The 26,001-nt window shown below is 39.2% G+C and overlaps 1 protein-coding gene and 1 pseudogene across 17 annotated transcripts in view; both read left to right on the top strand.

Moving 5' to 3' along the window:
- The window catches only part of Aig1 (androgen induced 1), a 237,461-nt gene that overhangs the window by 51,818 nt on the left and 159,642 nt on the right, over positions 1–26,001 (top strand). For 14 of the 17 annotated variants that reach the window (XR_005733018.2, XM_078018994.1, XM_078018993.1 and 11 more), the window contains one exon: positions 3,854–4,009. The exons of 2 other annotated variants lie outside the window; for them this stretch is intronic. Coding sequence is in view for 14 of the 15 variants with exons in the window: in XM_078018994.1 (XP_077875120.1) it covers positions 3,854–4,009 (156 nt within the window). In the remaining variant the exon portion in view is untranslated. Of the gene's footprint in view, positions 1–3,853; positions 4,010–17,792; positions 19,177–26,001 lie in introns of those variants that run through there. One more of the 17 variants, XM_040283413.2, reaches the window with a different exon arrangement.
- LOC120889152 (small ribosomal subunit protein uS2 pseudogene) lies at positions 19,361–21,161 on the top strand (annotated as a pseudogene).

Raw genomic sequence — 26,001 nt, 5'->3', positions numbered from 1 at the left:
ATTTATCATTTTTAAATTTTTTTCCATTTTATTTATTTATTTCTTACATAGATGACAATAGTGGAGTGCATTACATTCATACTTATCATACAGCACAACTTTTTGCAATTCTGTATATAAGGTATGTTCAAGCCAAATTATGCCATTATACTCATACATTATGCTCTCTTTTTTGCATACAATTCTTAATACACCTTATACCACCATTTATCATATCTCTGTTTGTATATAAGGTATGTTAACACCAAATTCACAACTTCATACATATATTTTGTATAATGATGACCATCTCCTTCCACCATCCTAGCTATTCCCCTTCTCCCTCCCTTTCCTTCCCATCCCTATGCCCTATCTAGAGGTAATTTTAAAATATGAAATTGTTTTCCCCCTTCTTCATTTTAAAGTTCCCTTACATTGCTATTCCTTTTTAAAAAGTCTTTATAAAAGTATCTGCATCCCAAGAATCAGCAAATCATTCATTTATCCCCCCCAAAATTTTATTAAGTAATTTAGTTTCATGTTAAATTGGTTTCTTTTTCCTCTCTTTTGAAAGTCTGTTATTTAGGTATAAATATAATTAAGATCATTTTACCTTTTTGATGATGTGAACTTTTTATCTATAAAATGTACCCCCTTTTTTGTAATTCAGGTCAATATCCTCTATTTAAAATACTTGGGATCAGGGCTAGGGTTGTGGCTCAGTGGTGGAGTGCTTGCCTAGCATGTGTGAGGCACTTGGTTTGATCCTCAGCACCATATAAAAAAAACTAAATAAAAAATAAAGGTTTTGTGTCCATCTGTAACTGAAAATATTTTTAAAAATACTTGGGATCAGAAATGTTTGATTTTGGGATATTTGCACATACACAGTGGGATGGATATCCTGGGGATGGGATCAAAGTCTAAACACAAAATTCATATATGTTTACATACATATTATACAATAGTCTGAAGATAATTTGTACACCATTTTTAATAATTGGTACACAAAACACAGTTTATATTGCTGCTTAAGGGGCTTAGAGGATCGTTTTTCCCCTTGGGTATATGGAATAAACTGTATTATGCACCTGCACTTTTACTGACCCATTTCAAGGTCTATTTCTATTTGTGGCATCCTGTTTGGCACTCAAAATGTTTTGCATTTTGGAGCATTTTAGATTAGAGATATTCAACCTATATAATTAATCGTCACAAAATCAGCATCTAAAAAAATTGATTCATGTATTTAGAATAGAGGTCTGGTTGTTTACAATGGAAAAGGAAGTCTGGTATCAGATACTATATCCTGGGGTTTTGAAGTGAAAAGTAGTAGCAAATTCACTTGTGTTTGGAAAGTATCCCAATAATTGTAACTAGAACTATTTTTCTTGCACTTATCCACCACTAAGTTTCCCAGGATGCATTAAAAAAAATAATTGTTCTCCAAATATTTTTCTTTATGAGTACCAAGCCAAGATTCTCTTTCTTTTGCCTATAAACAAAAACCCTGCGGAATTTATACATACACTACAGTGTCTTGGCCTTTGAGCTCACCAAATCCTGCTGTGATTAGCCAATCTTTAAATCTAGGGGGAACTTAGGAAAGGAATGAAGAGACTAGCAAATTATATTCTAAAAGTATGGAAGCCATATTTTAACTTTTATTTTTAATTAATTTGGACTTATTCTACACTACAAATTTTTTTGAGTAATACAAAAAACTTTCAGTATGTCCAGTAATCAACTTCAAGAAATAAAACACTCTCTATGTAGCCCTTGTGTCCTTCTCCCACTGTCATCTTCCTTCCAGAGGCACCTGAATTCAGTGTTACCAATTTCCATATTTTACTAATCTACCTATTTTAATTCATGTACCTGCATCCTCATATTTATCTTTGTATTTTTTGAAATTTATTTTGATCATGTCAAAATACACCATTCTTTTCTTTTTTTTTTAGTTTCATGGTTTGCTGTCAAAATTAAAAATTGATATGTAATTAGAATTTCATTGTATGGATTCAGTACCCTATATTTATCCAACTTTTTTGAAGTAATGACTGCTGAAATTGTCAGTAGGTGTGATTAGTGCATATGTGTGTACTCCAGGGAATGTCTTCATTGTTAAGTTACTAGGAACATATGCTCGTTAAGAAACTAAATATTGTCAGCCCCAACCAAGGTGGTTGTCCAGATTTCCATTCCCACTATAAGCTTTCTGGTTGCTCTACATCTTTATAAAACTTGGTATTGTCAGAATTATATTGTAAATCATTATACTGGTGAGAATTGCCATTGGCATTTCTGTGGTTGTCACACAGGGCACCTTAATGTTTACTGGCCAGATTAGCATGAAGTTATTATTCCCAGGCATGAGCATCCCAATGTCTCACACTCTAGTAGGACTGACAGATTCAAATGATTAAAGTCTTCAAAATAATATAGACAAATGTCCTAAGTAGGAAATTATTCCCTTAGTCATTTAAGTTACTTCTGATTATCAAAACATGTAGCTTGCCCGTGCGTCTCCTGTGTCATTCTCAGTTGTGACAGCCTTAGCTTCTCTTAATCCAGTCTGGCTGTAGAAAGAATGACAATAAACCTTAAGTCACTGATGCTTAGGATGAGGCTAAGTCATAAGGAAACACAGAGCACCCCTCTAACTAAGATGGACTGAGATCAGCAGGATTTGGGGAGCCCCAGAAAGCTACATCAACCACACGGGGGTTCCTGTGCTGAGCAAAGGGACGGACCTTGATGCTCTTTAGGACCTTTTTTTGGCCTGTATGCTGTGCCTAAGTGAGGAATCACCCGCAAAGCTTTCACAGACTTTCCACTGCCTGTGTGGGAAAAAAAAATGTTTTATGTACTTATTGTTTTCTGAAGAGGTGATGAGTAAAATTGTTTTACAAATTATTTCTAATAGAAGCAGCCAGAAAAATTTCCCTGAATCTACCGTTGGTGCTCAGTAGATAAGGTTTTGACCCCAGGGAGCACACGTGCTGTCCCTTCTATAGTCTGAATTGTCATTTGCTTTCCTGTGTGACAGTATGTTGCCTGACTCACTCAGCTCTGGATCACCAGTGCCTTTATCCCATTCCATGTCACTGGTGTGCAGTATTGCAGGGTGCTCTGCCTGAGATGGCACAAGTGAGAACCCAGCTGATGGCACTGATTCAATTTGCTATTGATACTGAGAGCTCTTCTGGGAAAACGTGTTGGGTATCTCTGTTTATACTACTTTGGAAATATTTTATTTCACACATACTGAAAAACCAGAGGAGGAGGTCAGTTAGTTCAAGTTTGCTGACAGAAAATTGATCTATATCAGAGTCTGGATGATTGTGCTCAGTTGATTTCTTTATGACTTCAAGACAAGATTTCTACCACTTCCTTTGTTGGAAGAATGTCTAAATTAAGAGATTAAAGCCGAAAGCTTCTTCACGTTTAGACTGAGTTATCTTGTTTATCATTCACACTCCCCTTGTCCTTGTGTTTCCACTTCTTGGATGTTCGCCGAACCTCTCTGGTCAGTATAATTAGAGGCTCCAGGATCACAGAAGTGGAGTGTGCTGATGGATGCTGCTTTCTGTTGGGCCTCCTTGGATATGTGTGTGCTTGTGTGTGTTGCACTTGTGTGTGTTGCACTTGTGCTGAGGTGAGTGCAAATGGAAGTAGTGTTTATAAGATAACTCTTCTCACCTATAATGGCAAGTTGTAAATATCCTGTTTCCTATTCCTAGGTCCAGCTCTTCAGTGGGGCCTTTGATCTGCTTTGACCCTGGGCTGTGTTGCAGAAGTGCAGCTCACATTCTGTTCCACTGCTTGGTGTCTCTGTGCTTGTTGATGAGTTCCCATGCTTGTCTCCCTACAGGTTATCCAGGCCGTCTTTTTCGGGATCTGCGTGCTGACTGATCTTTCTAGTCTTCTGACGAGAGGAAGTGGGAACCAAGAGCAAGAGAGGCAGCTCAAGAAGCTCATCTCTCTGCGGGACTGGATGCTGGCTGTGTTGGCCTTTCCCGTTGGGGTTGTGAGTATGATGTAGAATGCATTTAGCCACCAAAAAAAAGCATGGATCTTATTTCAGATTTTTAAGATAGAAAAAAATACACATTATAGGAGATTGATTTCTTCCTTCCTTTCTATCTCTTAGTGCTGAGGATTGAAGCTAGAGTCTTGTGCATGCTAAGCACACGTACTAACACTGGGCTGCAACACCAGCCCCGAGGTTTAGGTTTAGATTTAGATTAGTTCACTGGGCTGCCAGTACCCCAGACTGGAGGGCTTAACCAGCAGAAGCTTATTGTCTCACACTTCTGGAGTCTGGAGGTCCAAGATCAAGATTAATTGGCAGGGTTGGTTTCTTGGAGGCCTCTCTCTTTGACTTCCAGATAATCACCATCTCACTGTGTCTTATATCTCCTTCCCCATGTGCTGGTCTGTACTCTAATTTCTTTTTTTTTTTTATAAGAAGAGCATTCATATTGCGTCAGGATGCCCCTCCTGGCCTCATTTAACCTCAGTTCCCTCTTTAAAGGCCCAAGTGTTATCACCTCCAGAGGTTCTGGGGGGTTAGGACTTCAACATGAGACTTTTGGGGGGTCACAGTTTAATCCATAATGGTGTCTTAAACAGCCCCAAACTTGAAATGTATTAATTTGATTAGATACTTGAGTTTTTTTTTTGTATTGTTTTGCGTTTTAGTTTTAGAGAGAAATCAGCAGTAGTTCACCCTTGTTAACTTATTCAAGTTGTCAACTGTGCCATTAGTTAACATCACTTAAGAAATGCCACTGAATGTTTGGATCCATTCCAGCTTCACTGACTTTCTTTGTTTCCAGTTAGATTCTCCCCATAACTCAACTTCCTTCCCTACATTTGCCCATAAACCTTGTTTCTTCAAAGTCTCCACAAGACTATAGATTTGAACTTGTGTATAGCCAGGAGAAGAATGAGAGAATTCTATATCTCAAGTTGTGAGGACAGGTCCAAGTGTTTTACCTAGTTCAAATTCAGACCTCTCGCTTGCCATCTTTTACCTGGAGGAGCAGAAGCACCACTGATGTAGGCACCAAGAGCACCAAGTCCAAGGCTCGTTGTCAGAAAGTTATGCCCAGATCCTTCCTGTGGCTCTTCCTCATAGTGGCCAGAGGCCCCATGTGTGTGACAGTTCTTTTTCTGTGTGCTGAGTTGCATCTTCTTGGGTAAGATAGCCCTTAGTTCCGGAGAACTGCACAAGGGCAAGGGGGGCTTCACAGCCAGTCCCTGACCCCTCGTTCCTCCAGGCTTGTCTTCTGAAGGCCACTGGGCCAGTGCCCAGATCCAAGCCATCTAGCAGATCTCTCAGGTTCTGTCCTTTACATAACAGATCTAAATGCTTTACTCTATCATTTGACTTTGTATTATTTCATATTCCTTCTTTGAACTTGCCTTCTAAAATTCAAATTCCTTGCATCAGAATAGCCATATAGAAGAAAATTTTCTCTAGCATGAAGTGTAAAGACGTACACTTTCTGCATAAAAGAATTATCTAGATATTCAAGTCTGTGTGTCCATATAGTTGGTGTGTGTGTGTTTCTTTTTTTTAAACTTTATAATTCTATAGGAGTATCATTGCCTCTGGAAGTCTTCATTGGGTAAATAGAATACAATAGTAATACAATAAAAGTAGGAGCACAGATAAGGACATGTTTTCTCTTAGCTCCACGTCTCCTGTTAACTGATGTCAGAGTGTTTCCACAGGAGCATTCTGACTTAAGGTGTAAATTTTACCTGCTTCTCAAAGGCTCATTGCCTATGCTTTTTGGATGGTTGTGACATTCTTTGGTGGGAAATTTTTTGCACCTTTTTGCACTTGCGACTTGAGGTATTCATCAACTTTGAGCGTTCTTCCTAAATTCCGTGTGGGTGTGTTTCACAGGTGTGAGTTTGTGAGCCTTTTGATTTGCTTCTGTGTTTATTACATCTGATATTTTCCTCTGTGATTCACTGTTTTTGTTGATTTGTCCATATTTTGGAAGAAGGAGAGGAGTAGCACTTCTCTTCATCTCCACGCCCTTATTAACCAGAAGTCACAGCATCGCATTGTCACAGCACAGTGTTCAACTTTCCTGGTGACAAGTTCCCGAGCAGCGGGCCAGCGTCGGCCTCACACCTGGTACCTCCATCCTGTGCCACCCAGCACACAGGAGGTGATCAATGTTCTGCAGTCATAGAAGAGAGTAAAGTGGTAGTGATGAATCACAGATATGCAACTTGCTGATTTCTTCCACTCATTTTTTCCTTGGCCACTGGTATCTTATAGTCACTATTTCCATTTTTCATAATCTTTCTTATTATTATAGTCTGTTTTTTTAACTTCCTTTAGTTTCTGTTACTTTTCTTTGTTCTCCTTTCTTTCCTTCCTCCCTTTCCCACTCTTCTTCAATTAAGAACAATCTTGGCCAGTATTCTCTTGAAATCTTATGTTTTCTACCATTTATACCTTACTGTGTCATTCGGCTTTGTATCTCTTTACCCAGTTTCTTCCACATTTCTAACTCTAATGCACAGAAATTCATCTTGAGGCAAAAATTTTAAAAAATCTTGATAAATGGATTCTTTCAAGATATGTTAATTTTATTGTGAAGTCATGCATTTTCTCAGAAGGGTCTAAAATACTATTGTAGTTTTATTCTTTTTTGTGTGTGTTTGTGGTCCTGGGGATCAAACCCAGGGTCTCACATGTGCTAGGCAAGTGTCCCTACCACTGAGCTACACCCCCAGCCCATTTAAAATTTTTATTTTCTTATAGGGTCTCATTAAGTTGTCACTGTACTTGGCATTGCATTAGAGTTTAAATTCGATTTCCTATATGTTTCCTAAGGAAATAGAAATTCATATATGCCTCATCACTAGTAAAAACAATTTTTAGATGATTCTAGAAGAGGTTGGCACATATTAAATCTTCACCAACTCTTCAAGATACGATTAGAATGTCAGAACGACTTAGTAAATAACTTTAAGACTAAACTCAGATAATAAAGACAGATTCCTAAAACATTCATTCAGGCACATACTGCCTTGCTCTGCGACTGTGTACTCTAATCCCAGGACAGGACAGGCACAACCTTCAGGGTCCCCTCAAACCCACCCAGCAAAAGATATCTGCATCTTCACAGGGGCAGGGCAGCATCTGGGCTACAGCAGCCACCCCAAGGCGTTACCAAGACAAAGATGTACTGGCGAGGTAGTGAAATTTGATTGTGTGCATTTTTCAAGCAGAATAACAAATGAATCCAGTGCCTAGAGTTGAATTTATGGAAAATGTACAATTGTTCTTCATTAAGAGGGCTGCATTGGATTGCCACTGGGGACACATTTAGGGTTTTGGGAGAAGGACACTTTCATACTCATCTTACTCTTTGTTTGTTTGTTTGTTTTTTTGGTTAAAAGTATAAGCTTCTCTCTTTAACTAGAGTGGTATCTTGCCAGCACAAAAGTCAACAAACACACAGAAGACAAAAGACATTCTTGGTTTGATTGTTCCTAATAAACTTCAGTGCTTCCAGACCACATAATGTCATAGAATTATTTGTAATGCTTCTTTAAAAGGGTGACAGGGTTCAGAAATAAACTGCACATGGTAAGAAGAGCCTCCCGTGGGTTATCCCTGTGAAATGAATTGCAAGGCTTTGGGAGTGGTGGTGATTTCCGGCCATTAGCATTACTAATCAAGGCCAGCTTTGCATTTGTGGGAATCGACACAAATCAAGATGATACATGCTCTGTTCACTCAAGCAAAGCTGCCTGATTTCTTCAAGGTCACACTGAAACAAACCTTTACTCCAAACAAACCTTTACTCTTTGATTGGAATGTTTCATTATTTTTATATATCCTTGAGGTAAGAGAGAGCTTGAAGTAGATGCATTAGGTCCACGGGTCACCAAATCATATTTAGTGCTCCATGCTCACAGAAAGCAATTACTGTCAACTCTCAATTAACCTTGTTCCTGGAGGATGCATTAGTGCAGAAATTACAAATCCTGCATAACCCACCCTGTCTTCCTTGATGCCTTCGTTGCAGCTGTGAAATGTATGTGCACATGTGTGCATGTGAGAGAAAGAGGGAGAGTGGGAGCACCAGGAAAAGCTTGGGCCAAACAGTCTCTCATGCCTGTACTATGAAGCAAAGATAACACTGCTTCCTCGGGAACAAACTGACAAGAAGTGTGAGGCAGAGGAAACCTGTTACAGCAAGGAGCACTGGGTGTGGTCAGCCAGGCACCTTGCAGCCAGAGCAGCAGAGCAGAAAAGCCCTTAGGACACAAGGGTTTCCAAACACAGAGTGGATACTTTCTACCTTAGGTTGCTGGAGCTAGGACCTGTGCTCCCCTCATGCTCCAAAGGTGCTTAGATGTTTTGCTCTCTGGAATTCTGTTTGCATCAACCAAAATGATGAAAGGTGTTTACTTCACATGTTATTATGAATCATGTGCACATATGGTAAGAATTCTTAATGCTACAAATTCCTGCGGGTATTATAACTGTGCCCATCAGGTACTGGCCACAAATGCTGTTTCCATCCTTCTGCAGTTGTGAGCCCCATTGGCTGGGCATCTCCCTTCAGGGCCGGGAACCACAGGAAGAGTAAAGTGCTTCTTCAGGTGACTCCTTGTGGCTTTGTTCCAGGAAGCGTTCATATTTAATAAGGAAGAAAGTTCTTGTTTTATTATTACCACTTAAGTTGGTTGGGCACATGCCTGTAATACAAGTAACTCAGGAGCCTGAGGCAGGACGATCACAAGTTTAAGGTTAGCTGGGCAATTTAACAAGACCCTGTCTCAAAATAAAAATAAAAAAGGACTGGGGATGTAGTTCAGTGACATAGTGCCTGTGGGTTCAGGCCCCAGTACTGGGAGGGGACAGGGGAAGAAATAAAGGGAAAAACTATTACAATAAAATAAAACAAATCTCTCATGCAAACTCCACGAAAAAGTATATTGCAATTATTTTCAAAAGTAATTCCTCACCAGGTGTGCTGGCACATGCCTATAATCCCAGTGGCTTGGGAGGACAAAGGCAGGAAGATTGTGAGTTCATAAACCAGCCTCAGCAACTTAGTAAGGCCCTAAGAAACTTAGCAAGAACCTGTTTCTAAATAAAATATAAAAAGGAGTGGAGTATGCCTCAGTGGTTAAATGCCCCTGAGTTCAATCCTTGGTCCCTCCCCACCCCCCAAAAAGGTAATTCTCCATAGTCTTCATTTATTGATATTCTACCTAAGTTTAAGCTCATGAAGAAAACTTTTGAGATGTATAACAGTTTAGATTATCATATCCCTATAATTCAAAAAATATTATTTTCATTATACATTCATTAAATGTAAGAGGTTGGCTTAAATAGAAAACAAGCATCTCAATTATTTTCTAATATTAATACCTTTTAATGTAACATACAACACACATTGAGAACAAGAAAACAAGCATATCAATTAATTACTAATATTAGTGTCTGTTAGTGAAACACACAAAAGAAAGGAATTTGATTCTATTTGTGATTGCAAATAAAAACAAATATTTTTGCTTTTGTTTTAAAATTTAAGGGGAAATATTTTAAAAATACATTGTTTACTTTCTACTACCAACAAGATGGAACTTAAAAATATACCTTATATCTGCTAATCCTCTTTATTAAATTTTCACAAAAATACTAAAATCAAACCCTTTTCTATTTTCTTTAAGCCTTAGCTAAGATTCTTAAGTCATTTTAAATGCCCCTTTTCTTTTCACCTCTGAAATTAAAAGTACAATTCTAGCTAGGTCATATTTTATGGAAAAACCAAGTTCACTTCTGATTCAGTCAATCATATGCTCACCCCCTGCACAGAAATGAGGATATGAGTTAATTTGCCAAAAAGGAAGTTCATAGATGACAGTTTGTTCAAGATTGGTAAGCAAAATAAGCCATATTTCCCCTTTTCCAGGAGAAAGGCTCAGAACACTGTAATTACATAACCAAGGTAAGTGTAGGTTGTATGTTTCATTTCCTGCTGATCCATGCATCAGGGGCAATGTCTAAATATTAATTCAATATTAGTTGAGTGCAGTCTGTTCCACTCTAGCTTGAGCAATAAGGATATTTAATCTCTCATAAAATAGTAGACCTGTCGACAGGTAGTTTCAGGGTGGTATTGCTCAGGATTATGATTTAAGAATTGGGCATTTTCTGTTTTAGACTCTTCCATCTTCATAAACTCTTTCATCTTTCATCTTCATCCTTTTGACTTTGGGATTGGTTCTTAATTCTCAAGAGGATAGAAAAAGCACCAAGGATCACATCCTTCACATCCATGTTCAAGGCAAGAAGAGGAATAAATCTCTTTAGGGAGCCCCCTGACACCACCATACCAAAGTATTTGTCTCTTCCTCAGGCAAATGCATCATTCCAAAAGCTCCAATTGCAGATTTCCCCTTAGGTCTTGGTGGTTAGAACCATCATGTGGCTAGAAACAACTTGATGAGAGGCCAGAAAAGCAGGTGGAAGCAGCAGGAAGGGAGGTTACCATGAGAGCTTAAACTAATGATTTATCCTTAGGGCTGGGCATATTGCTGCCCAAACAGAACCAGGAATTTAAAACCTATTATAAGTAACACATTTTGAGAATTACAGTGGAATATAAAGTAAGTAAAAGCTAGTAGGATTTTAGGTAATTTATTTTTTATTCATATTGATATGAAAAATGCTGATCAGCTAATCATGAGCATTTTCTGTTGTAGTAAATAAGGGACTATTTTTTCCATTCATTCTCTTCCAATACCATGTTCGGTGCATTCTTGCCAGTATTATCATAAACTATTAAGAGAAAATCAGATCTCTTAGGCAATTGACTAAATGGTTTATGTTTGATTTCTGAAACTTCCTACAAAATTTACCAGAGGTGACTTTTGTTTTAGACCACTGTCTTAGAAACACAGATAACTGGATTCAAGGAGTAAAATCTTCTTTCAATTTCTGTCTCCCTAGAAATTATAGAAAAGTATTATACTCCTATATCATTTCACAGAGTTCTCACTCTTACTGAGCAAAAAAATCACAAAATATCTCAGAAAATGAAGATACATTTTTCCATAGTTTTATTCACATGTATTTGAAAATTGATCTCAAGATGTTAGAAGTAATCTTCAGTAACTTTAGTAATGGATGTGCATTATAAAACAAACATGGTTCTTGTCCTATAACAGAGTCTTGCGTATGTCCTTCTCTTGGGAACCAAAGAAAAGATGTATCATTTTCTACATATCTCCCTCCTTACATTATCCCTTTCTGTCATCCCTTTCTTTCCCTCTATCCTGAGAATTGTTTCCTATATAGAAGAAACAATTTGTTCCTGAAATTACAACAGTTCCCATGGGTGTTTTGAGGTCACTCTTACCTGCTTTGGTTGGATCAAAGAGTGTTATGTTACATCAGCTGGATATAAAAACATTTTCTCCCCAAAAGAAGGAGCTACACAAGATTTATTAACTATTGTTGGACCCAGGTTATTACAATGTTAATGATTTGCTTGTTTTACCACAAATGGCCAGTCTCGATAGGATTTTCATTCATCATGTCTTTGCTGGGGTGTAGTTATGAGTGTGCCAGAAACTCAGGAGGGAAGATGAGATGGGAGACGGTGAGGACAGAGTGTAGCCATAATTCATATGTAGCCTGCTAAACCAGTTCGCACTCTCCTAAACACCTCTGAAGAGCCAATTTGTGCAGTTTCCCTCTAGAGAATGTCTGTTTATTTGGTAGGTTGGGCTGTGCTGGTGAAGTGTAAAGTGACACAAGGACAATGAAGAGACCTGTGTCTCAGAGGGAACCAGAAGCAGCCCCTCAGGCCTAATCTGAGTTCTCTGACACCTTGTTCATTGTTCACTGGGAGGAGATGGAAGAGAGACATAAAATAAGGAAGAATCCAAAATATGGATTGGTGATGTGCCCAAGTTAAAAAGCGTGACTAGAGAGGATTTATCACCTCACCACTTGATCTTAAGGAGGGTCCCCTCTCCCCTTTGTTTGCCTTAAAAAATCAACAACAAAAAAGAAGATTTCTTCTTCATAAGCACAGATAACTCAACAGAAGCCTCAGGGCACCCATGGCCAGAAAGGATAATGTGAGCATGCACATGCCCAGGGGGCTGCAGCTAAATTAAATTAGGATTAGGGCCACAAAGTCAGTCCCAGGTTTATTGGGACAGTTACTCATGTCTGGATATTTAGGAACCCCTCACACCCAGAGGCTTTTGCTCTTCCCTCAGGTTTTCTTGCAGCCTGTGAATGAGCAGCCCCACTTGTATTTCATGAGACTTCTCACCACCTCCCTTTCCACAGTGCCAAAACCCACAAACAACTCTAAGAGCCCGAAAACCCCAGAAACAGCTTACTTCTACTACATGTGTGCTGTGAGCCAGGCAACATGCTAAGGGTTTTCCTCAAATGATTTATTTGGTCCTCAGAGCCCCATTAGGTAGGAGTTTCCATTATTCTTACCTCAATGTACAGAGAAGACAGGCTCCCATTTCACAGCTTGCCTGCGTGAGGTCATGAAGCTAGTACCTGAGGCTAGTAGATGGAAGAAGATTTGAACCCCGACACAGACTAATGAAGTGCTTACTTTTAGGAACTATTCCAGCAACGATTCTAAACTTTCTGACAAACCAAGCCTAACTTTGCTTTTCATCATGCACTTCATAGAATTTGAGCTATATACATACAGCCTGAGCTGACCAAAATTTCTAATTTGGGAGAATGTATAAAAAAAGAAAAGGAATTGCACAGATTCTGAAACAAAAATCAATGCTTTATGTGTCTCCTTGATGTTTCACAGAAGACTAAGTTCATGTGTGCTTTTTGTTGTTTCTCTCTGATAATTTTTTTTTTCACACTGTGGGGTCCAGAGCTTGATAGTTTTACAGACCAGTTTATGTCTGTAAAGTACAGGTTTTGATAAGAAAAGAAAATTCTTCCCACTTTGTCTTTTCATCTTAACAATCGCATAAGCTTCTGCATATTTACTCATTATACTTCTTTTTAATATGAGCAAATAAGGTTTTATCAGTAGAATTAGCTACATTAAAAATGTTTGCTAAATGCATCCAGTATAATCTATAAATTGTCTCTGGACTTTCAAGAAGACATAGTTTGTAGCTACACAATCGCAAAAGAATGTGTTTGGCAAGAAATGATCCAGGACATTCCACGTGGGCAGGAATATCCTAACAAATGAATTATGCCTAGTCAGTAAAATATTTTACTAAGAATTCCTGAAAGTTATTTTGTTCTCCTTAATCAAGAGTGAGTTTTCAGCCAAATCTGCTTTTCTTTTTAAATTTGTAATTTATACCTCCACCCATTTTCAACCAGGACTTGAGGTGGCGTAAGTCAAGTCAGTTAATCAGAAAACATCACAGCATTCTGGGCCTCAGTGTTATTCATCAAAGGCCTCCTGTAAATAATCTTGCCTGTTTGGGTATTTTCTATATCATGATGTAAGCAAAACAGTGCAATTTTCTTAACCTTTTTATCTGGAAAGGGGAGGAAAACCAGAAAGATGCAGAAACCTTTGATAGACCTTCTAGTGAATTCAGTTAACATATATTGAGTGCTTGTCACTCTTTTAACCATTATCATGTGACTTCGCTGACAGTAGAAGGGGATCTTACATAACCAAGAGGCATTAGGTGACAGGAAGTCACTTGCCCCCACAGATTGTAATGCCAGGAAGAGGACTGGGGTCCTTTGGGGAGGGAGAGATGCTGCCATCCTGGCCATAGCAGCTTGTTCTTGCTGGGCTTCTGACCTGTTTAGAGAAGATGCCTGCCATATTGGACTTGTTTAGGAATGTTGGATGAACAGCATTTGTCCTTAAAGAGTCTCAGCAAAAAGGTAGGATGGGAGGAAAAAGAAGAAAAAGGTTCAGGGGAAAAAACTCACCCACATGACATTGGTTCTCTTTGGGTTCCCTGGCTTCTTTCATAGATCAGCATCAAAGCAGATGTCTTTCCCCAACCTGGTACCTTCCTGAACTGCTTGCTGATCCTCAGAGTAATTAGTCTGGTAAAACCTCCTGTCTCAATTGACAAGAAGGGCTCTTCTGTCACAAACAAAACAAAACGAAAAATCTTATAATGGATCAGCAGTTCTAAAGGGGCCCTAAGTAAGCAGTTGACAACGAATTTAGGGTGCATCAAATGCCAAGGGGGAGAAAGTTCAAAGTGCTGCCAGGCAGACAGACTGCTGACAGTTGGGTTGCATCTTTGAGCCATTTTGGTTCCAGTGATGAACATTTGCTTGCTGACGCCTTTCGCTTTGGTATACAGTGTAGGTCATCAGAGAGAAGATTTAAAGGCAAAAACAAAAATCTGCACAAATTCCCACAGTAGTTTTATCACTTTTATAACAAGAAAAACCCACAAAACATATTAGGAAAGCCCTCAGACAACTACTTATATTTGGGAAATAAATAACATTCATATTTGCAAAAGCATTCCCAATTAGGAATGTTCGTGTCCTAAATTAAAGGGCAAATCACTCAGAGAAAAAAGAAACAATATGTTCTTGATATGCATGATACCATGAAACAAATACATCAGTGTCTCCATAGTTTTTCTTGTTGCTAACTATGTACACAAATTGCCATTGTACACTCTTGTATGGGGTGTGGCATATTTTCCTAGTTTGTATATAATTTGAAAGTAACAAAACAGAAAGCCGTATCCTTCCTCCTCCTGTCCTTTCTCCAGAGCAGTTTGAAGGCATTCCTCTGGCGATGTTCTGGTATGCTAGGACAAGAACTCAAATGTCCTGTAGTCCAGGACCAAAATCTAAACACTTGGTTTGGTCAGTTTTTGTTAAGATAATTCTTCTTTGGTCAGTTTACTCCTACCAATTAAGTAATTACATTCTAAAATTTAAATCAGAAGGATAAGTCATTTATGAGGAGGAAAAAAATATTCAGGTAGACTAAAATCTGCCCAAGCTCCCTCAACAGGCAAAATAACTTTGAAAAAGCCAGAAGGATGCCAGGAGATTACTGGGTGAACTTGAGATCAAGGCAAGGAGTGATAATTGAATGATTTTAATGACGGGTGATCAAAACTAGAGTTGGATGTATCTTTTTGTATTGAAGGATTAACTTACTAGGTAGGCCAGAATGTTTTCTTCAGTGACCAAGGGACCCTCATCTGTGTAAAGTTAGAGACGAATTCTTGCCCTTCAGTACCTATAAGGCTACTCACCACTATGACCCCATTTCTCCTGTCAACAAACCTTCCTTGGGAAGATTGTAATTCATTTGAGTAGACTTTACCTTTCACTATTACTGTAGTGTTCAGGTCAATGGTATTCTGTCATTCTGATATTATACCTGAGTCACTGAATGTAGGCACTCATTGACACAGTCTTCTAACATAGTATGCTCTGCAAAAGGATAATCTAATTAACTTTCATTAGATTCTATTAAATTAGATTTTTCTTAATTTTATTCTCAGATGGTAACTTTAAATTCTGGTTGTCGTTAGTTGGATCTCTATTATATACTTAGAGCTACCCTGAGGATATTTGTGACAATGTAATTGTATCTGTAACTAGACTATAGTCCCCTTTTATTTAAAAAAAAAAAAAGAGCAATACATAGGCATGCGATTATTAAGTGATTTTATGATAGACACAAGGTCCATATAGTTTTTTTTTAAAGCAAAAATATCAATGCTAACTGATGAGTTAAAATAGCCTTGTTTGAGGTTTATGGGTATCCGTTTAATTATTTTATTTATTACCACTTGACAGAGTGTAAAAGAAGCCTTGTTTATTTATTTTGATGTGGAATTCAATTTAAAATGGATCTAACTTTGAACTCATAAAAGCGGAGTCAGTTATTTATTGCTAAGATGATCACTTCATCAGTAGATCTCCCTTGTGAGAGGCTTAAGACAGCCAGATACAATCCAAAGAGCACCAGATCTGGAGACACACAGATCTGGGTTCTAACTGGATTCAGGACTTCCTACTGTCAAAACCTTGGTATTGAAATGTGAGCAGAAAAGTCCAAATTACCTGGGTTATTTTAAAGGTCAACAAAAGCGACACATGATATGTAGTCAAAGAAAGTCAGTTTACTTCTGTTGGCCTAAAGCCACAGAGAATATTGTGTTAGATGACAGTATCTGTGGGTGTAGTGTGATATTGTCCCATTGCAAATACTCCTTCAAGAGGCCAGAAAATTCAGGTTCTTGAAATTCCAAGGATGTGGTAACACATTCAAAGTCATAGAAGGAATTTGAGTTGTTCACAAACCAAAGTCAGGAGAAAAGATTTAGTTTTAAGAAAAGTTTCAGAGAGAAAAATAATAAACAAATAGGATTTTATAGCATAAGTTAGGAACAGGTCTGCTCTACCCCTCTTTCTCACCAGCACTTTCTAACTTAGATTTCCTGGGAACTTTGGAGGTGATAAATGTCCCCCCCCCTCCTCCTCCTCCTCCTCCTCCTTCTTCTTCTTCTCTCTCTCTCTCTCTCTCTCTCTCTCTCTCATACTAGGGATTAAATCCAGGGTGCTGTACCCCTGAGCTACATCTCAGCCCTTTTTATTTATTCATTTTTTTTTTTGAGACAGAATCTCCTCACTAAGTTGCCCAGGCTTGCCTTGAATTTAACAGTATTCCTGCTTTAACCTCCCAAGTAGCTGGGATCATAGGCATGTGCCACTGTGCCTGGCAATACATATTTTATTTTATAATGAAAATCAGTAATGGACTTAAACATGACAATCCAGATTTGTAGAGAAGACTAAATTTAAAAAAATCTTAGAAATTTTTCAAAAGATCTTACCAGTCTTTAGAATTTTCACCAGGGAAATTTATTATCTGTGCTACTCTTGATAAATATTGGGCTTGTTTCCGGTTTTTTGCCTGTTATAGGCAACCTTGCCCTGAACATTTCTGTACATGGCTCCTGATTCACATTTGTAAGAGATCATTTAGGGTGACACTTCTCCAACCACCTGCTGTGACGAAATGCCAACTTACCAGTGTGTGTGGTGACCTCAGTCTGTGAGACTCCAGCCAGCCTTATCCTGTAGCAAGGACTTGTATTTCTTACTTACCAGAATTGTCATCATGAATGATTGCCAAATTTTATCAGATTTTTTTTCTGCCCTTGTGGAGGTAATCAAATTTTTCTCCTTTTATTTTTATCAATGTAGTAAGTTACATATGGTTTTCTAATATTAAAGCGATTTTGCATCCTTAGGATAAAATTCACTTGCTCCTGATACAGTGCATTTTATAAACATTGATGGGTATATGTTTTTAAAGATTTTGCTTAGGATTTTTGCACATGTTCATGAATGATGATTTCCTTTCTTATCATGTTCCTTTCTATTATTACATCATTATTGTACCAGCCTCATAAAGTGCCATGGGACATAGTCCCTTCTTTTTATCCACTGGAAAAATTGAGTAAAAGATTGGAATCATCTTTTCTCTGAATGTTTGGTAGAAACCACTATTATGTCTAGCATACACACTCTGGGAAGATTTTTAACCTCTAATTTGATCTCATAATTATGAGGCTATTTGGATTTTGTATTTCTCCTTGAGTCAGTTTTAATGAGCAGTGTTTTCTGAATAAAAATTTTATTTCATCAGATTGTAAATTAATGTCAAACTTGTTCATAAGTTTTTTTATGTTTTTGTTCTCAGGTTATCTGTAGGAATTTCCTCCTTCCTAATATTGCTTATTTGTATTTATTTTTCCTCTCTCTCTTCTTTTCTTTACCACTCTTGCAGAATTAATCTGTGATCTCCAAAATATTCGAACTTCTGGGCATTTTTTCATCAATCCTGTCTTCTCTGCTTGTTTCTATTTCTTCAGTTTTTTGGCTGCTTTTCAAAAGATGTATTAACCACTTATTAATTTTTGCTGTTTCTTATTTTCTAATGTAAGTATGAAAACCTGTAAACTTCCTCGATTAACATACTAATTATATCTGACAATGTTTGTATTTTCCATGTTTATTTCTAAATGTTTTATGGAGTCCATTATGATTTCACATTCAACTCATATGTTTTAAAGAAAGAATGTTTTTAGATTTCTAAATGTACATGATTTTTTTTGTACTGGGAAAATAACTCAGGACATTTATTCCAACATGAAGCTAGATGGCAATTCCTTGACCCCTTTCCACTCCATGTCTAATGTCAAGAATAAGTTCACCTGTGCCTCTTACTACACATATTCCTTGTATCAACATCTCAATTACAGAAGTCATCTTAACTCTAACAGTTGCATCACATATACCAGGGTTAACCTAAGTGAAAGAGAACTGTTTCCTTTGTACCCATTGAAACCAGTGCACCACCCTGGGTCTTTCTGGAGTGTCTGATTGCCTTTTCATTCCGTGTGCAGTTGATTGTGATCTTTGTAGTTTTCCATTTGAATCACAACTACCTCTGATTTATTCTTTTTTTAATATTTATTTTTTAGTTTTAGTGGACACAATATCTTTATTTTATTATTTTTTTAATGTGGTGCTGAGAATCAAACCCAGTGCCTCACGTATGCTAGGCAAGCGTGCTACCACTTGAGCCACATCCCCAGCCCCTGATTTATTCTTTATAGCAGTGGTACCTTCAAGTTTCTCAGCCCCTGTGTCTGCAGCTTGATGGGTGACCACAAAGTGAACTGTCTTTTCCTCCTTTGGGCTTCATCTTCTCCACAGTCTACCCTTTCACAGCACACACCACCTTACTAACCAGGATGCTTTCTAGGCTGTGCAGTAAACCTTCCAACATCTCTCTTCACCAAAGAAGACTGTTACACTAGAGGCTAGCCTCAGGCAATTTGTCTCCTGGAGAGAAAGAAAACACCCAAACCAAGAAAAAACAGAACTAGAGGAACATGGCATGATTGGCAAGGTGTCAGCCTATAGGCCCAAGGACAACACAGGGAATAACCTCTGGGGACTCCATCCACAAATCCAGAGGACTGGTGGTAGGCATCTATCTTAGTTGGTTTTATGTTAACAGAACAAAATATCTGAATCTGGGAACATCATAAATAAGAAGGTGATCTAGCTCACAGTTCTGGAAGCCTAACAAGATGGCACTGGCAGTTGGTTGGTTTCTGGGAAGGGCCTCATGGCAGCTCACTTCATAGTGGAAAAAGTGGAAAGGGAAAGCAGATGCATGCGGAAGAGAGAGACTAAGAGGAAGTACCAGCTTGCTGTATAACAACCCACCCTCCTGGCAACCAACCCAAGTCTGAAAGAGCTAGGACTCATTTCTGTGGGAGAAGCATTAATCTTTAATCCCTCTTAAGGGCTCAAACATCTCTCAGCATTGTTTCATTGAAGACCATGCTTCACATAAGTTTTGGTGGGGATGGACTAGACTCAAACCATAATTACACCTGTCCATACAAGCTGACCTTCTCAGGCAGGTCAGTGTAGGGATCCAAGGTGCAAGGCAAACTCAAATATTAGGACCAACAAATATTCTAAATCAGTACTGCTTTTCTATCCTGTGGCTGTGACCTTTCTAGAGATAATATGTGCCTTGTCAGACAGTCCTTACTGACATGCTTAAGATTCCCAGAGTGTGCTTATTTCTAGCAAGACAAGGAAGGATTCTCCAAAGTTGTCTGCATTCCATGCTGCTGTCATAGATGTTTGATCCAGAAGAGCAGCTTTACAGATTTTTCCCCCATACATCATACTTTTTTTTTCTAGAATGATTAATCACATCGATTAGCCACATTTGCTCAATAAAAATTGTTAACATTGCTACTTAATGCAAGCTTTTCCATGGGCCCACAAATCAGCTGTGAAATAGTCTCTGGCATTTAATTTATTCACTCACCCAATTATTAATCTATTCAAAAATATCTAGTAACACCCCCCTCCCACCACCACCACTACCCAAGAGCATTGTTCTTGATTGCTGTTGTAACTTAAAGGGAAACTTTCACAGTGTCTGACGTGCTGCAGACAAAGGAGGATATCCTCAAATTCCTTGCAACAAGAACCCACTTAGGTGGCACCAACCTTGATTTCCAGATGGAACAATATATCTACAAAAGAAAATGTGATGGCATCTTCATCAGAAATCTGAAGAGGACCTGGGATTAGCATCTTCTGGCAGCTCGTGCCATTATTGCCACCGAAAACCCTACTGATGTCCGTGTCATATCCTCTAGGAATACTGGCCGGCGGGCTGTGCTGAAGTTTGCTGCTGCCACTGGAGCCATTCCTTTTGCTGGCTGCTTCACTCCTGGAACCTTCACTAGCCAGATCCAGGCAGCCTTCCGGGAGCCATGTCTTCTGGTGGTTACTGATCCCAGGGCTGACCACCAGCCTCTTATAGAAGCATCTTGTGTCAATCTGTCTACCATGGCTCTGTGTAACAGACTTTCCCCTGTGCTACGTGGACATTGCCATTCTGAGCAACAACAGGGAAGCTCATTCTGTGGATCTGATGTGGATGCTGGCCCGAGAAGTTCTGTGTATGCGTGAACTCCCATGGGAGGTCATGCCTGAGCTCTATTTCTGCGGATATCCTGAAGAGACTGAAAAGGAAGAGCAGGCTGCTGCTGAAAAAGCTGTGACCAGGGAGGAATTTCAGGGTGGATGGACTGCTCCAGCTCCTGAGTTCACTGCTGCTCAGCCTGAGGTTGCAGACTGTTCTGAAGGTACACTACCTACTGAAGGCTGGAATACCCAGCCAGCCACTTAAGACTGGGCTGCAGCTCCCACTGAGTGGTGTTGAGCTGTTGAGCTTTTCTGCAGACATTTATTAAGCATAATGGGAAAAGTTACAGAAAATAAACACCAGTTTCTAAAAAAAAATTAAAAAGTATCTAGTACCCACTATGTGCAAAAATTTTTAAAGAGGTTAAAAGCTTCAATCCTGTTGTCCCACAATCTGGCTTCACATTCTGCTTGACCACATTAACTTTCGGACACTGAAAAGTAATTTAAATTCTCTAAAGCTAAGTTTCTTCATGTGTAATACCGGAAAAATAATAGTAGCTATTATTGAGGAACTACCTCAAGGTAGTTGTGATTCTCAGGGAGGATCTTCCTTGTAAAGTCTCGGGCCCATATATTTTAGAGACTAAACAAATGTAAGCCAGGTTTAATAAATCACTGAGAAAAGCTACATTTGTATGATGTTCTTAAAATGACTAAATTGCATGGATGGAGAAAAATCAACTGTTGCCAGAGGTTAGGGATGGAGGGGAACCTGGGACTGCACTGGGGCAGATGGGGAGTTTCCTTGTGGTAATGGCATCCTCTGTATATTCTTCATGGCCCTGGGTACCCAAATGTATCTGATAAAATCTCACTGTGCAGTCAGTTTCTTCCTCCCCCGAAAAAGTGAGTGCATTGAAAAACTAGTGAAATCAGAACATGATCTGTAATTTAGTTAATAGTATTATATCAGTGCCCATTTTTTTGGTTTTGAAAATGGACCATAGCTATGTAAGGTGGTGCTACCTTACATGAATGTGTAGGAAAGCTGGGTAAAGGAAACATAGGAACAGTCTCTATTGTTTTTCAGCTTCTGGTGATTAGCCTGCTTGAAAATGGAACAGAAAGGAGATAAGGTGGGTTTTTGCAATCACGGAGTTTATATTCCTTGTGAAGAAAAATTAGTAATTAGTAATTATGTAGTCAGTTGTTTCATCTAATTATACTTGGTGTTATGAAGGAAAAATTTAATGTGCTACTAGAGCATGTGCAAAGAAAAGGGCCACACAGGGGAGGTTTCCTGGAGGGTACCACATTGAACTCTCACCTGTATGGTCAAGGTGAGCAGGTGAGTTGGGGGAGACATTGTAGGCAACACATGTGGAGCCTAGAGGGTAAAGGGACCCTCAAGTGGCTTGGATGAGCTAGCAGGTCCTTGTGACAAGAAAATTGTAGAGAGGAAGTCAGCTGCATAATGAAAGTAACAGTTAATGGGGCTTAGATTTTGCAAAAAGAAAAAAAATTAAGACATTGTAAGCTACAGTTATATACAAAGAAATGGGTACTTGGAAGCTTGTGATGAGTTTGAGCTCAGAGTTACATATAGTCCAGAGAAGGAACAGGAAACAGAATTTGGGGCCATATTACAAAGGGATTTTGATTTTATCTTGCAAATAAAAAGCAGTCATTGGAGGTTTTTAGCTGAAAAGTTCTTCAAAGTTAATTCTGAAGCCAAGATAAATCTTAGACAAAGTTAAAAGAAAATTGAAGCCACTGAGCCTAGCCAAGAGGCTGCTGCAATAGTCCAGGGTAGGGGCGGTATAGCTTGGAATGGGAGTAGAGGAAGTGGTTTCTGGGCACAGAGAATCCCAGAGGAGCCATTATGAAAGGAGACTCAACAGGCAGTGGGACCTCGGACCCCTCCTAGTAATATATTCCTCTGAGGTACTCAAAAAGGTGCACTAAGGTATGCACCTAACCCACCCATAATAGCATTATTAGAAATTTTAAAAATTGGAAAGAATGCACACACCATGAGTGAGTAAGTGAGTGAGTGCTTAAGTAAGTTATGGTGCACAATCATATAGTGGGATTCTATGGAGCACCTAAGAAAAATAGAATATCTCTATAAATATTTTAGAGTCAAAGTAATTGCAGAAGAATGGGTGTAGTATGACCCAATTTCATACAATAATGTGTGGAACACATTTTACATGCATAGAAAGATATAACCCTCCTTTTTGACAATGATTATCTCTGCAGGCTGGGATTGTAAATTATTTTTATTTTTGGATTTCTTTTACAAGGAATTTTTATTCTTCATGGTTCTTTATTGCAAATGTTTTCATGCTTAAAAACATCTGTCTGTTGCACTTCCACATGAACAGCATTGTCTTAGACTCTGTGAACAGGCTCTGAGATGGTGTATCAGTCTGGTTTTTGTTACTATAAACTGAGGCAGGCTCCTTTATAAAGAAAAAAATGTTTATTCTGGCCCATAATTATGGAGGTATAAGGTCCAAGGACTTTATCTGGTTATGGCTTACTCACTGTGAGAGTCACGAGGTAACAGAGTGTCACATGGCAAAAGACAGAGAGTGCAGGTTTACGTGTGTCTATGCTCTCCTCTTATAAAGCCCCCAGGACTTGGTGGTGGGGGCTCCACCCTAGTGACTTTATCTAAACCTAACTACTCCTCAGAGGTACCACCTCTAAACATCATAATTGGTTCCAGCTTCTTAATTCTATGAACATAAAATTTATGGATGAAATTCTTGTGTGAATTTGGGTGATGAGAGGGACAAACCATATTCAAACCAGAGCAGATGTAGAATCATGCAGAAGGAAGGAACACTAGATGAACCTGTTAGGAAGTAAGGAAGACATCACTGGGCAAGTGTGGAGGCTGACCCACACTGCAGTGGTCACACAGGTATTCTGAGGGCTCTAGAGCTGGGCTGGCCCTTCAGAGTTGTCCTCAATTGAGGCAACAAGGCTGGGTCTTTGTATCCTTGCATCAGTCCTTGGATTTGGACTGCCCTGGAGGAGGGAGCGTGACCTTGGACAAAGCAGTTGCCTAGGGTTGAGGGCAGTTCCCAGTGAGGCTTGTAGCAGAACTGCCAGCAATTTATAATCCGAATGGTGAGGGATGGGTACATCAGCCCCAGAAGGAGGTCCCAGAGAGGTACTGCAGGATCCACTAAAGGAAACTTGGAATTGATATAAAATTTATTTTCAACTTTATAGACCTTGCTTAGTTACCACTTTTAGCTTTCATTAATATTAAGATAAAGGAGGAAAACTGATTTTCTCAATGCACAAAAAATTCTATGAAATTCAAAGTTTTCAAGCAAAATTAAAATATCTTAGTAATTAGGAATAGAAAACAATTTCTTAAACTTGACCGAGAGTGCTTTTTCCAGACTCTTCTTTCACTGAAGATACAGCCCCTCTGTTGGTCAGACCCCCCCAAGTTCGTGCCACTCTATCACCTTTTATTTGCAGGATAAAATCAAAATCCCTTTGTAATATGGCCCCCAATTCTGTTTCCTGTTCTTCCCTAGACTATGTGTAAGCAGGCCTTCTGGTCTACCTCTTTCCACAGAATGCTGGTTCTGGTACTGGAATTTGCCTCCCAGGTGGTCCCATCCCAGATCCTGTGTTTTCTACTGTTCTGTTTTCCCCCAACTTTTCTTTTCTTTTTTTTTGCTCCTAATGATGTGCCTTCCTTTCTTGTGTGTTCAGCAGTACATTTGAAAGTGTATGTGTGGTAATTTATTTAGCACCTAGTGTTTCTCAGCAGGCTGGGTTTTCAGTGTATGCAGTCCACAGTCCTGCAGAAAACTCAACCCCACCTGTCTTCCCAGAGGTCACTTTTCTTTTCCTGCTTCTAACATGACTTTAGGTTTTACCTTTTATATTTTATTTCTTTATTAAATCCTTTCCACTCACTTTTGCCGGCTTCTTGAAAGCATTGTCTTATCTTCAGGTTTATTTTTTCTTCTTTGACCTCTTTTCTTCAATGGAGAATTATTTGATCATAAAATATACCTGTATTGGAGTTATTTTTTGGTTTGTATTGTTCGTTTGCCTTTTTTGTCCCATTCTTCTTTAGGTCTGTGTGGGGGGAGTGTCTCTGATACTATTTCTTGTCCTGTGATTGCTCATCCATCAGTGAGTTTGTTCTTCTTGCTCTAGTGCTTTGTGAAAGGACAGAAGTGGAGACACCTCTGGAACTGAGCGAGGGCAGCTTAATTTCCATCTATTTCCCACCAGCATCCTGCTGTGGAGATGGCTCTTTTCTGCACTCAGCTCATTCCTCTCTCCCTGACTTATGTTGTTATGGTCCTTTTGTATGAGTGACGTGTGCCTGGTTTCGTCAGGTGCTTGGTTTCACAGGGCTGTGTGTTTAGGTTTGTTTGCACTGATCTGTTCTTGTTGACCTTACCATACCGCCCTTGCTCTCACAGAGATGACACGTTGGCCCGTTTCCACACCTTTAAGCTATACAGGGATCAGAGCACCTCCTAGTCTTCCTGCATGTCAAGCCATCATGTTCCCAGCAAGGGTCACTGAATGTCCCCAGGGAGTGCCACCTTGAAGAGCTCTCTGTTCTGCTCACTCAGCCAGGGAGCAGTAGGATCTTGTTTCTTCCTCAGAGAGTCTTCCCCAGTCCTTTGTCAATTTTCTGAGCCCTTGGCAGGCAGCCTTTCTAAAGAGTGATGTTTGGATAATGAGTATTTCTCACATTCATCACTTATATTTCTGTTTCTTATTCTCCTTATTCTTTTTTTTTTTTTTGTCTTCCAGCTTGATCTGGAAGTCCAGGGTATTACTGCAGGATGGTGGAAGACTTTCACAGGGGAAGAGAGAGTATCTGATAGAGATCTGAGAAGGACTGAAGTGTGAAAGTGGCCAGGAAAGGAGGCTTTCTCTTCCTTACACACTTGGGGACAACATGAAGGAGAAATTCTAGGTCAACAGAAGAAAATTGAAGGAGTAATGAGACACTTGCTCCTGTGGGAGTTGGGGAGTCTGGCCCACAAGGGGAGCAGCAATGTCTCTATTCATTTATCCTACAAATTTGTATCACATACATGCTGTGTGCCAGGCAGTCGGGAATATGCAACTAACAAGATGCATGAGTCCCTGTTCTCTGACAATTCACTTCTCCTAGAGGAGCCAGACAATGAGCAATTGCACAATAATAATAACAGAAACAGCCTCTTTTCTATCAAGGTCTATGATAGGAAATAGCAACACAGTCAAGTGATCTATGAGGGTTCTCCTGCAGAGGTGCTGTTGAAGATAGATCCAGAGGAACAGAGAATCCTGCCACGTGAAAATGGGGGAATAGAATTCCTGGCATAGGCAGTAGGAAAGGCTATGGCCTTGAAGCAGGAAAGAGCTTAGTAATTTTTAGGAACAGTCAAATTGCCAGTTGGAGTTTAGGGAGCACAAGCTGAGGTTGGAGAGGAAAGCAGGAACCAAACCATATGGGCCCTTGTAGGAGTTGGGTTTTTATTCTC

Source organism: Ictidomys tridecemlineatus, chromosome 8 (assembly GCF_052094955.1).
Source record: "Ictidomys tridecemlineatus isolate mIctTri1 chromosome 8, mIctTri1.hap1, whole genome shotgun sequence".
Lineage (NCBI taxonomy): Eukaryota > Metazoa > Chordata > Mammalia > Rodentia > Sciuridae > Ictidomys > Ictidomys tridecemlineatus.
The sequence above is the reverse complement of the archived record's forward strand: the minus strand, read 5'-3'. Positions and strand labels throughout refer to the sequence as shown.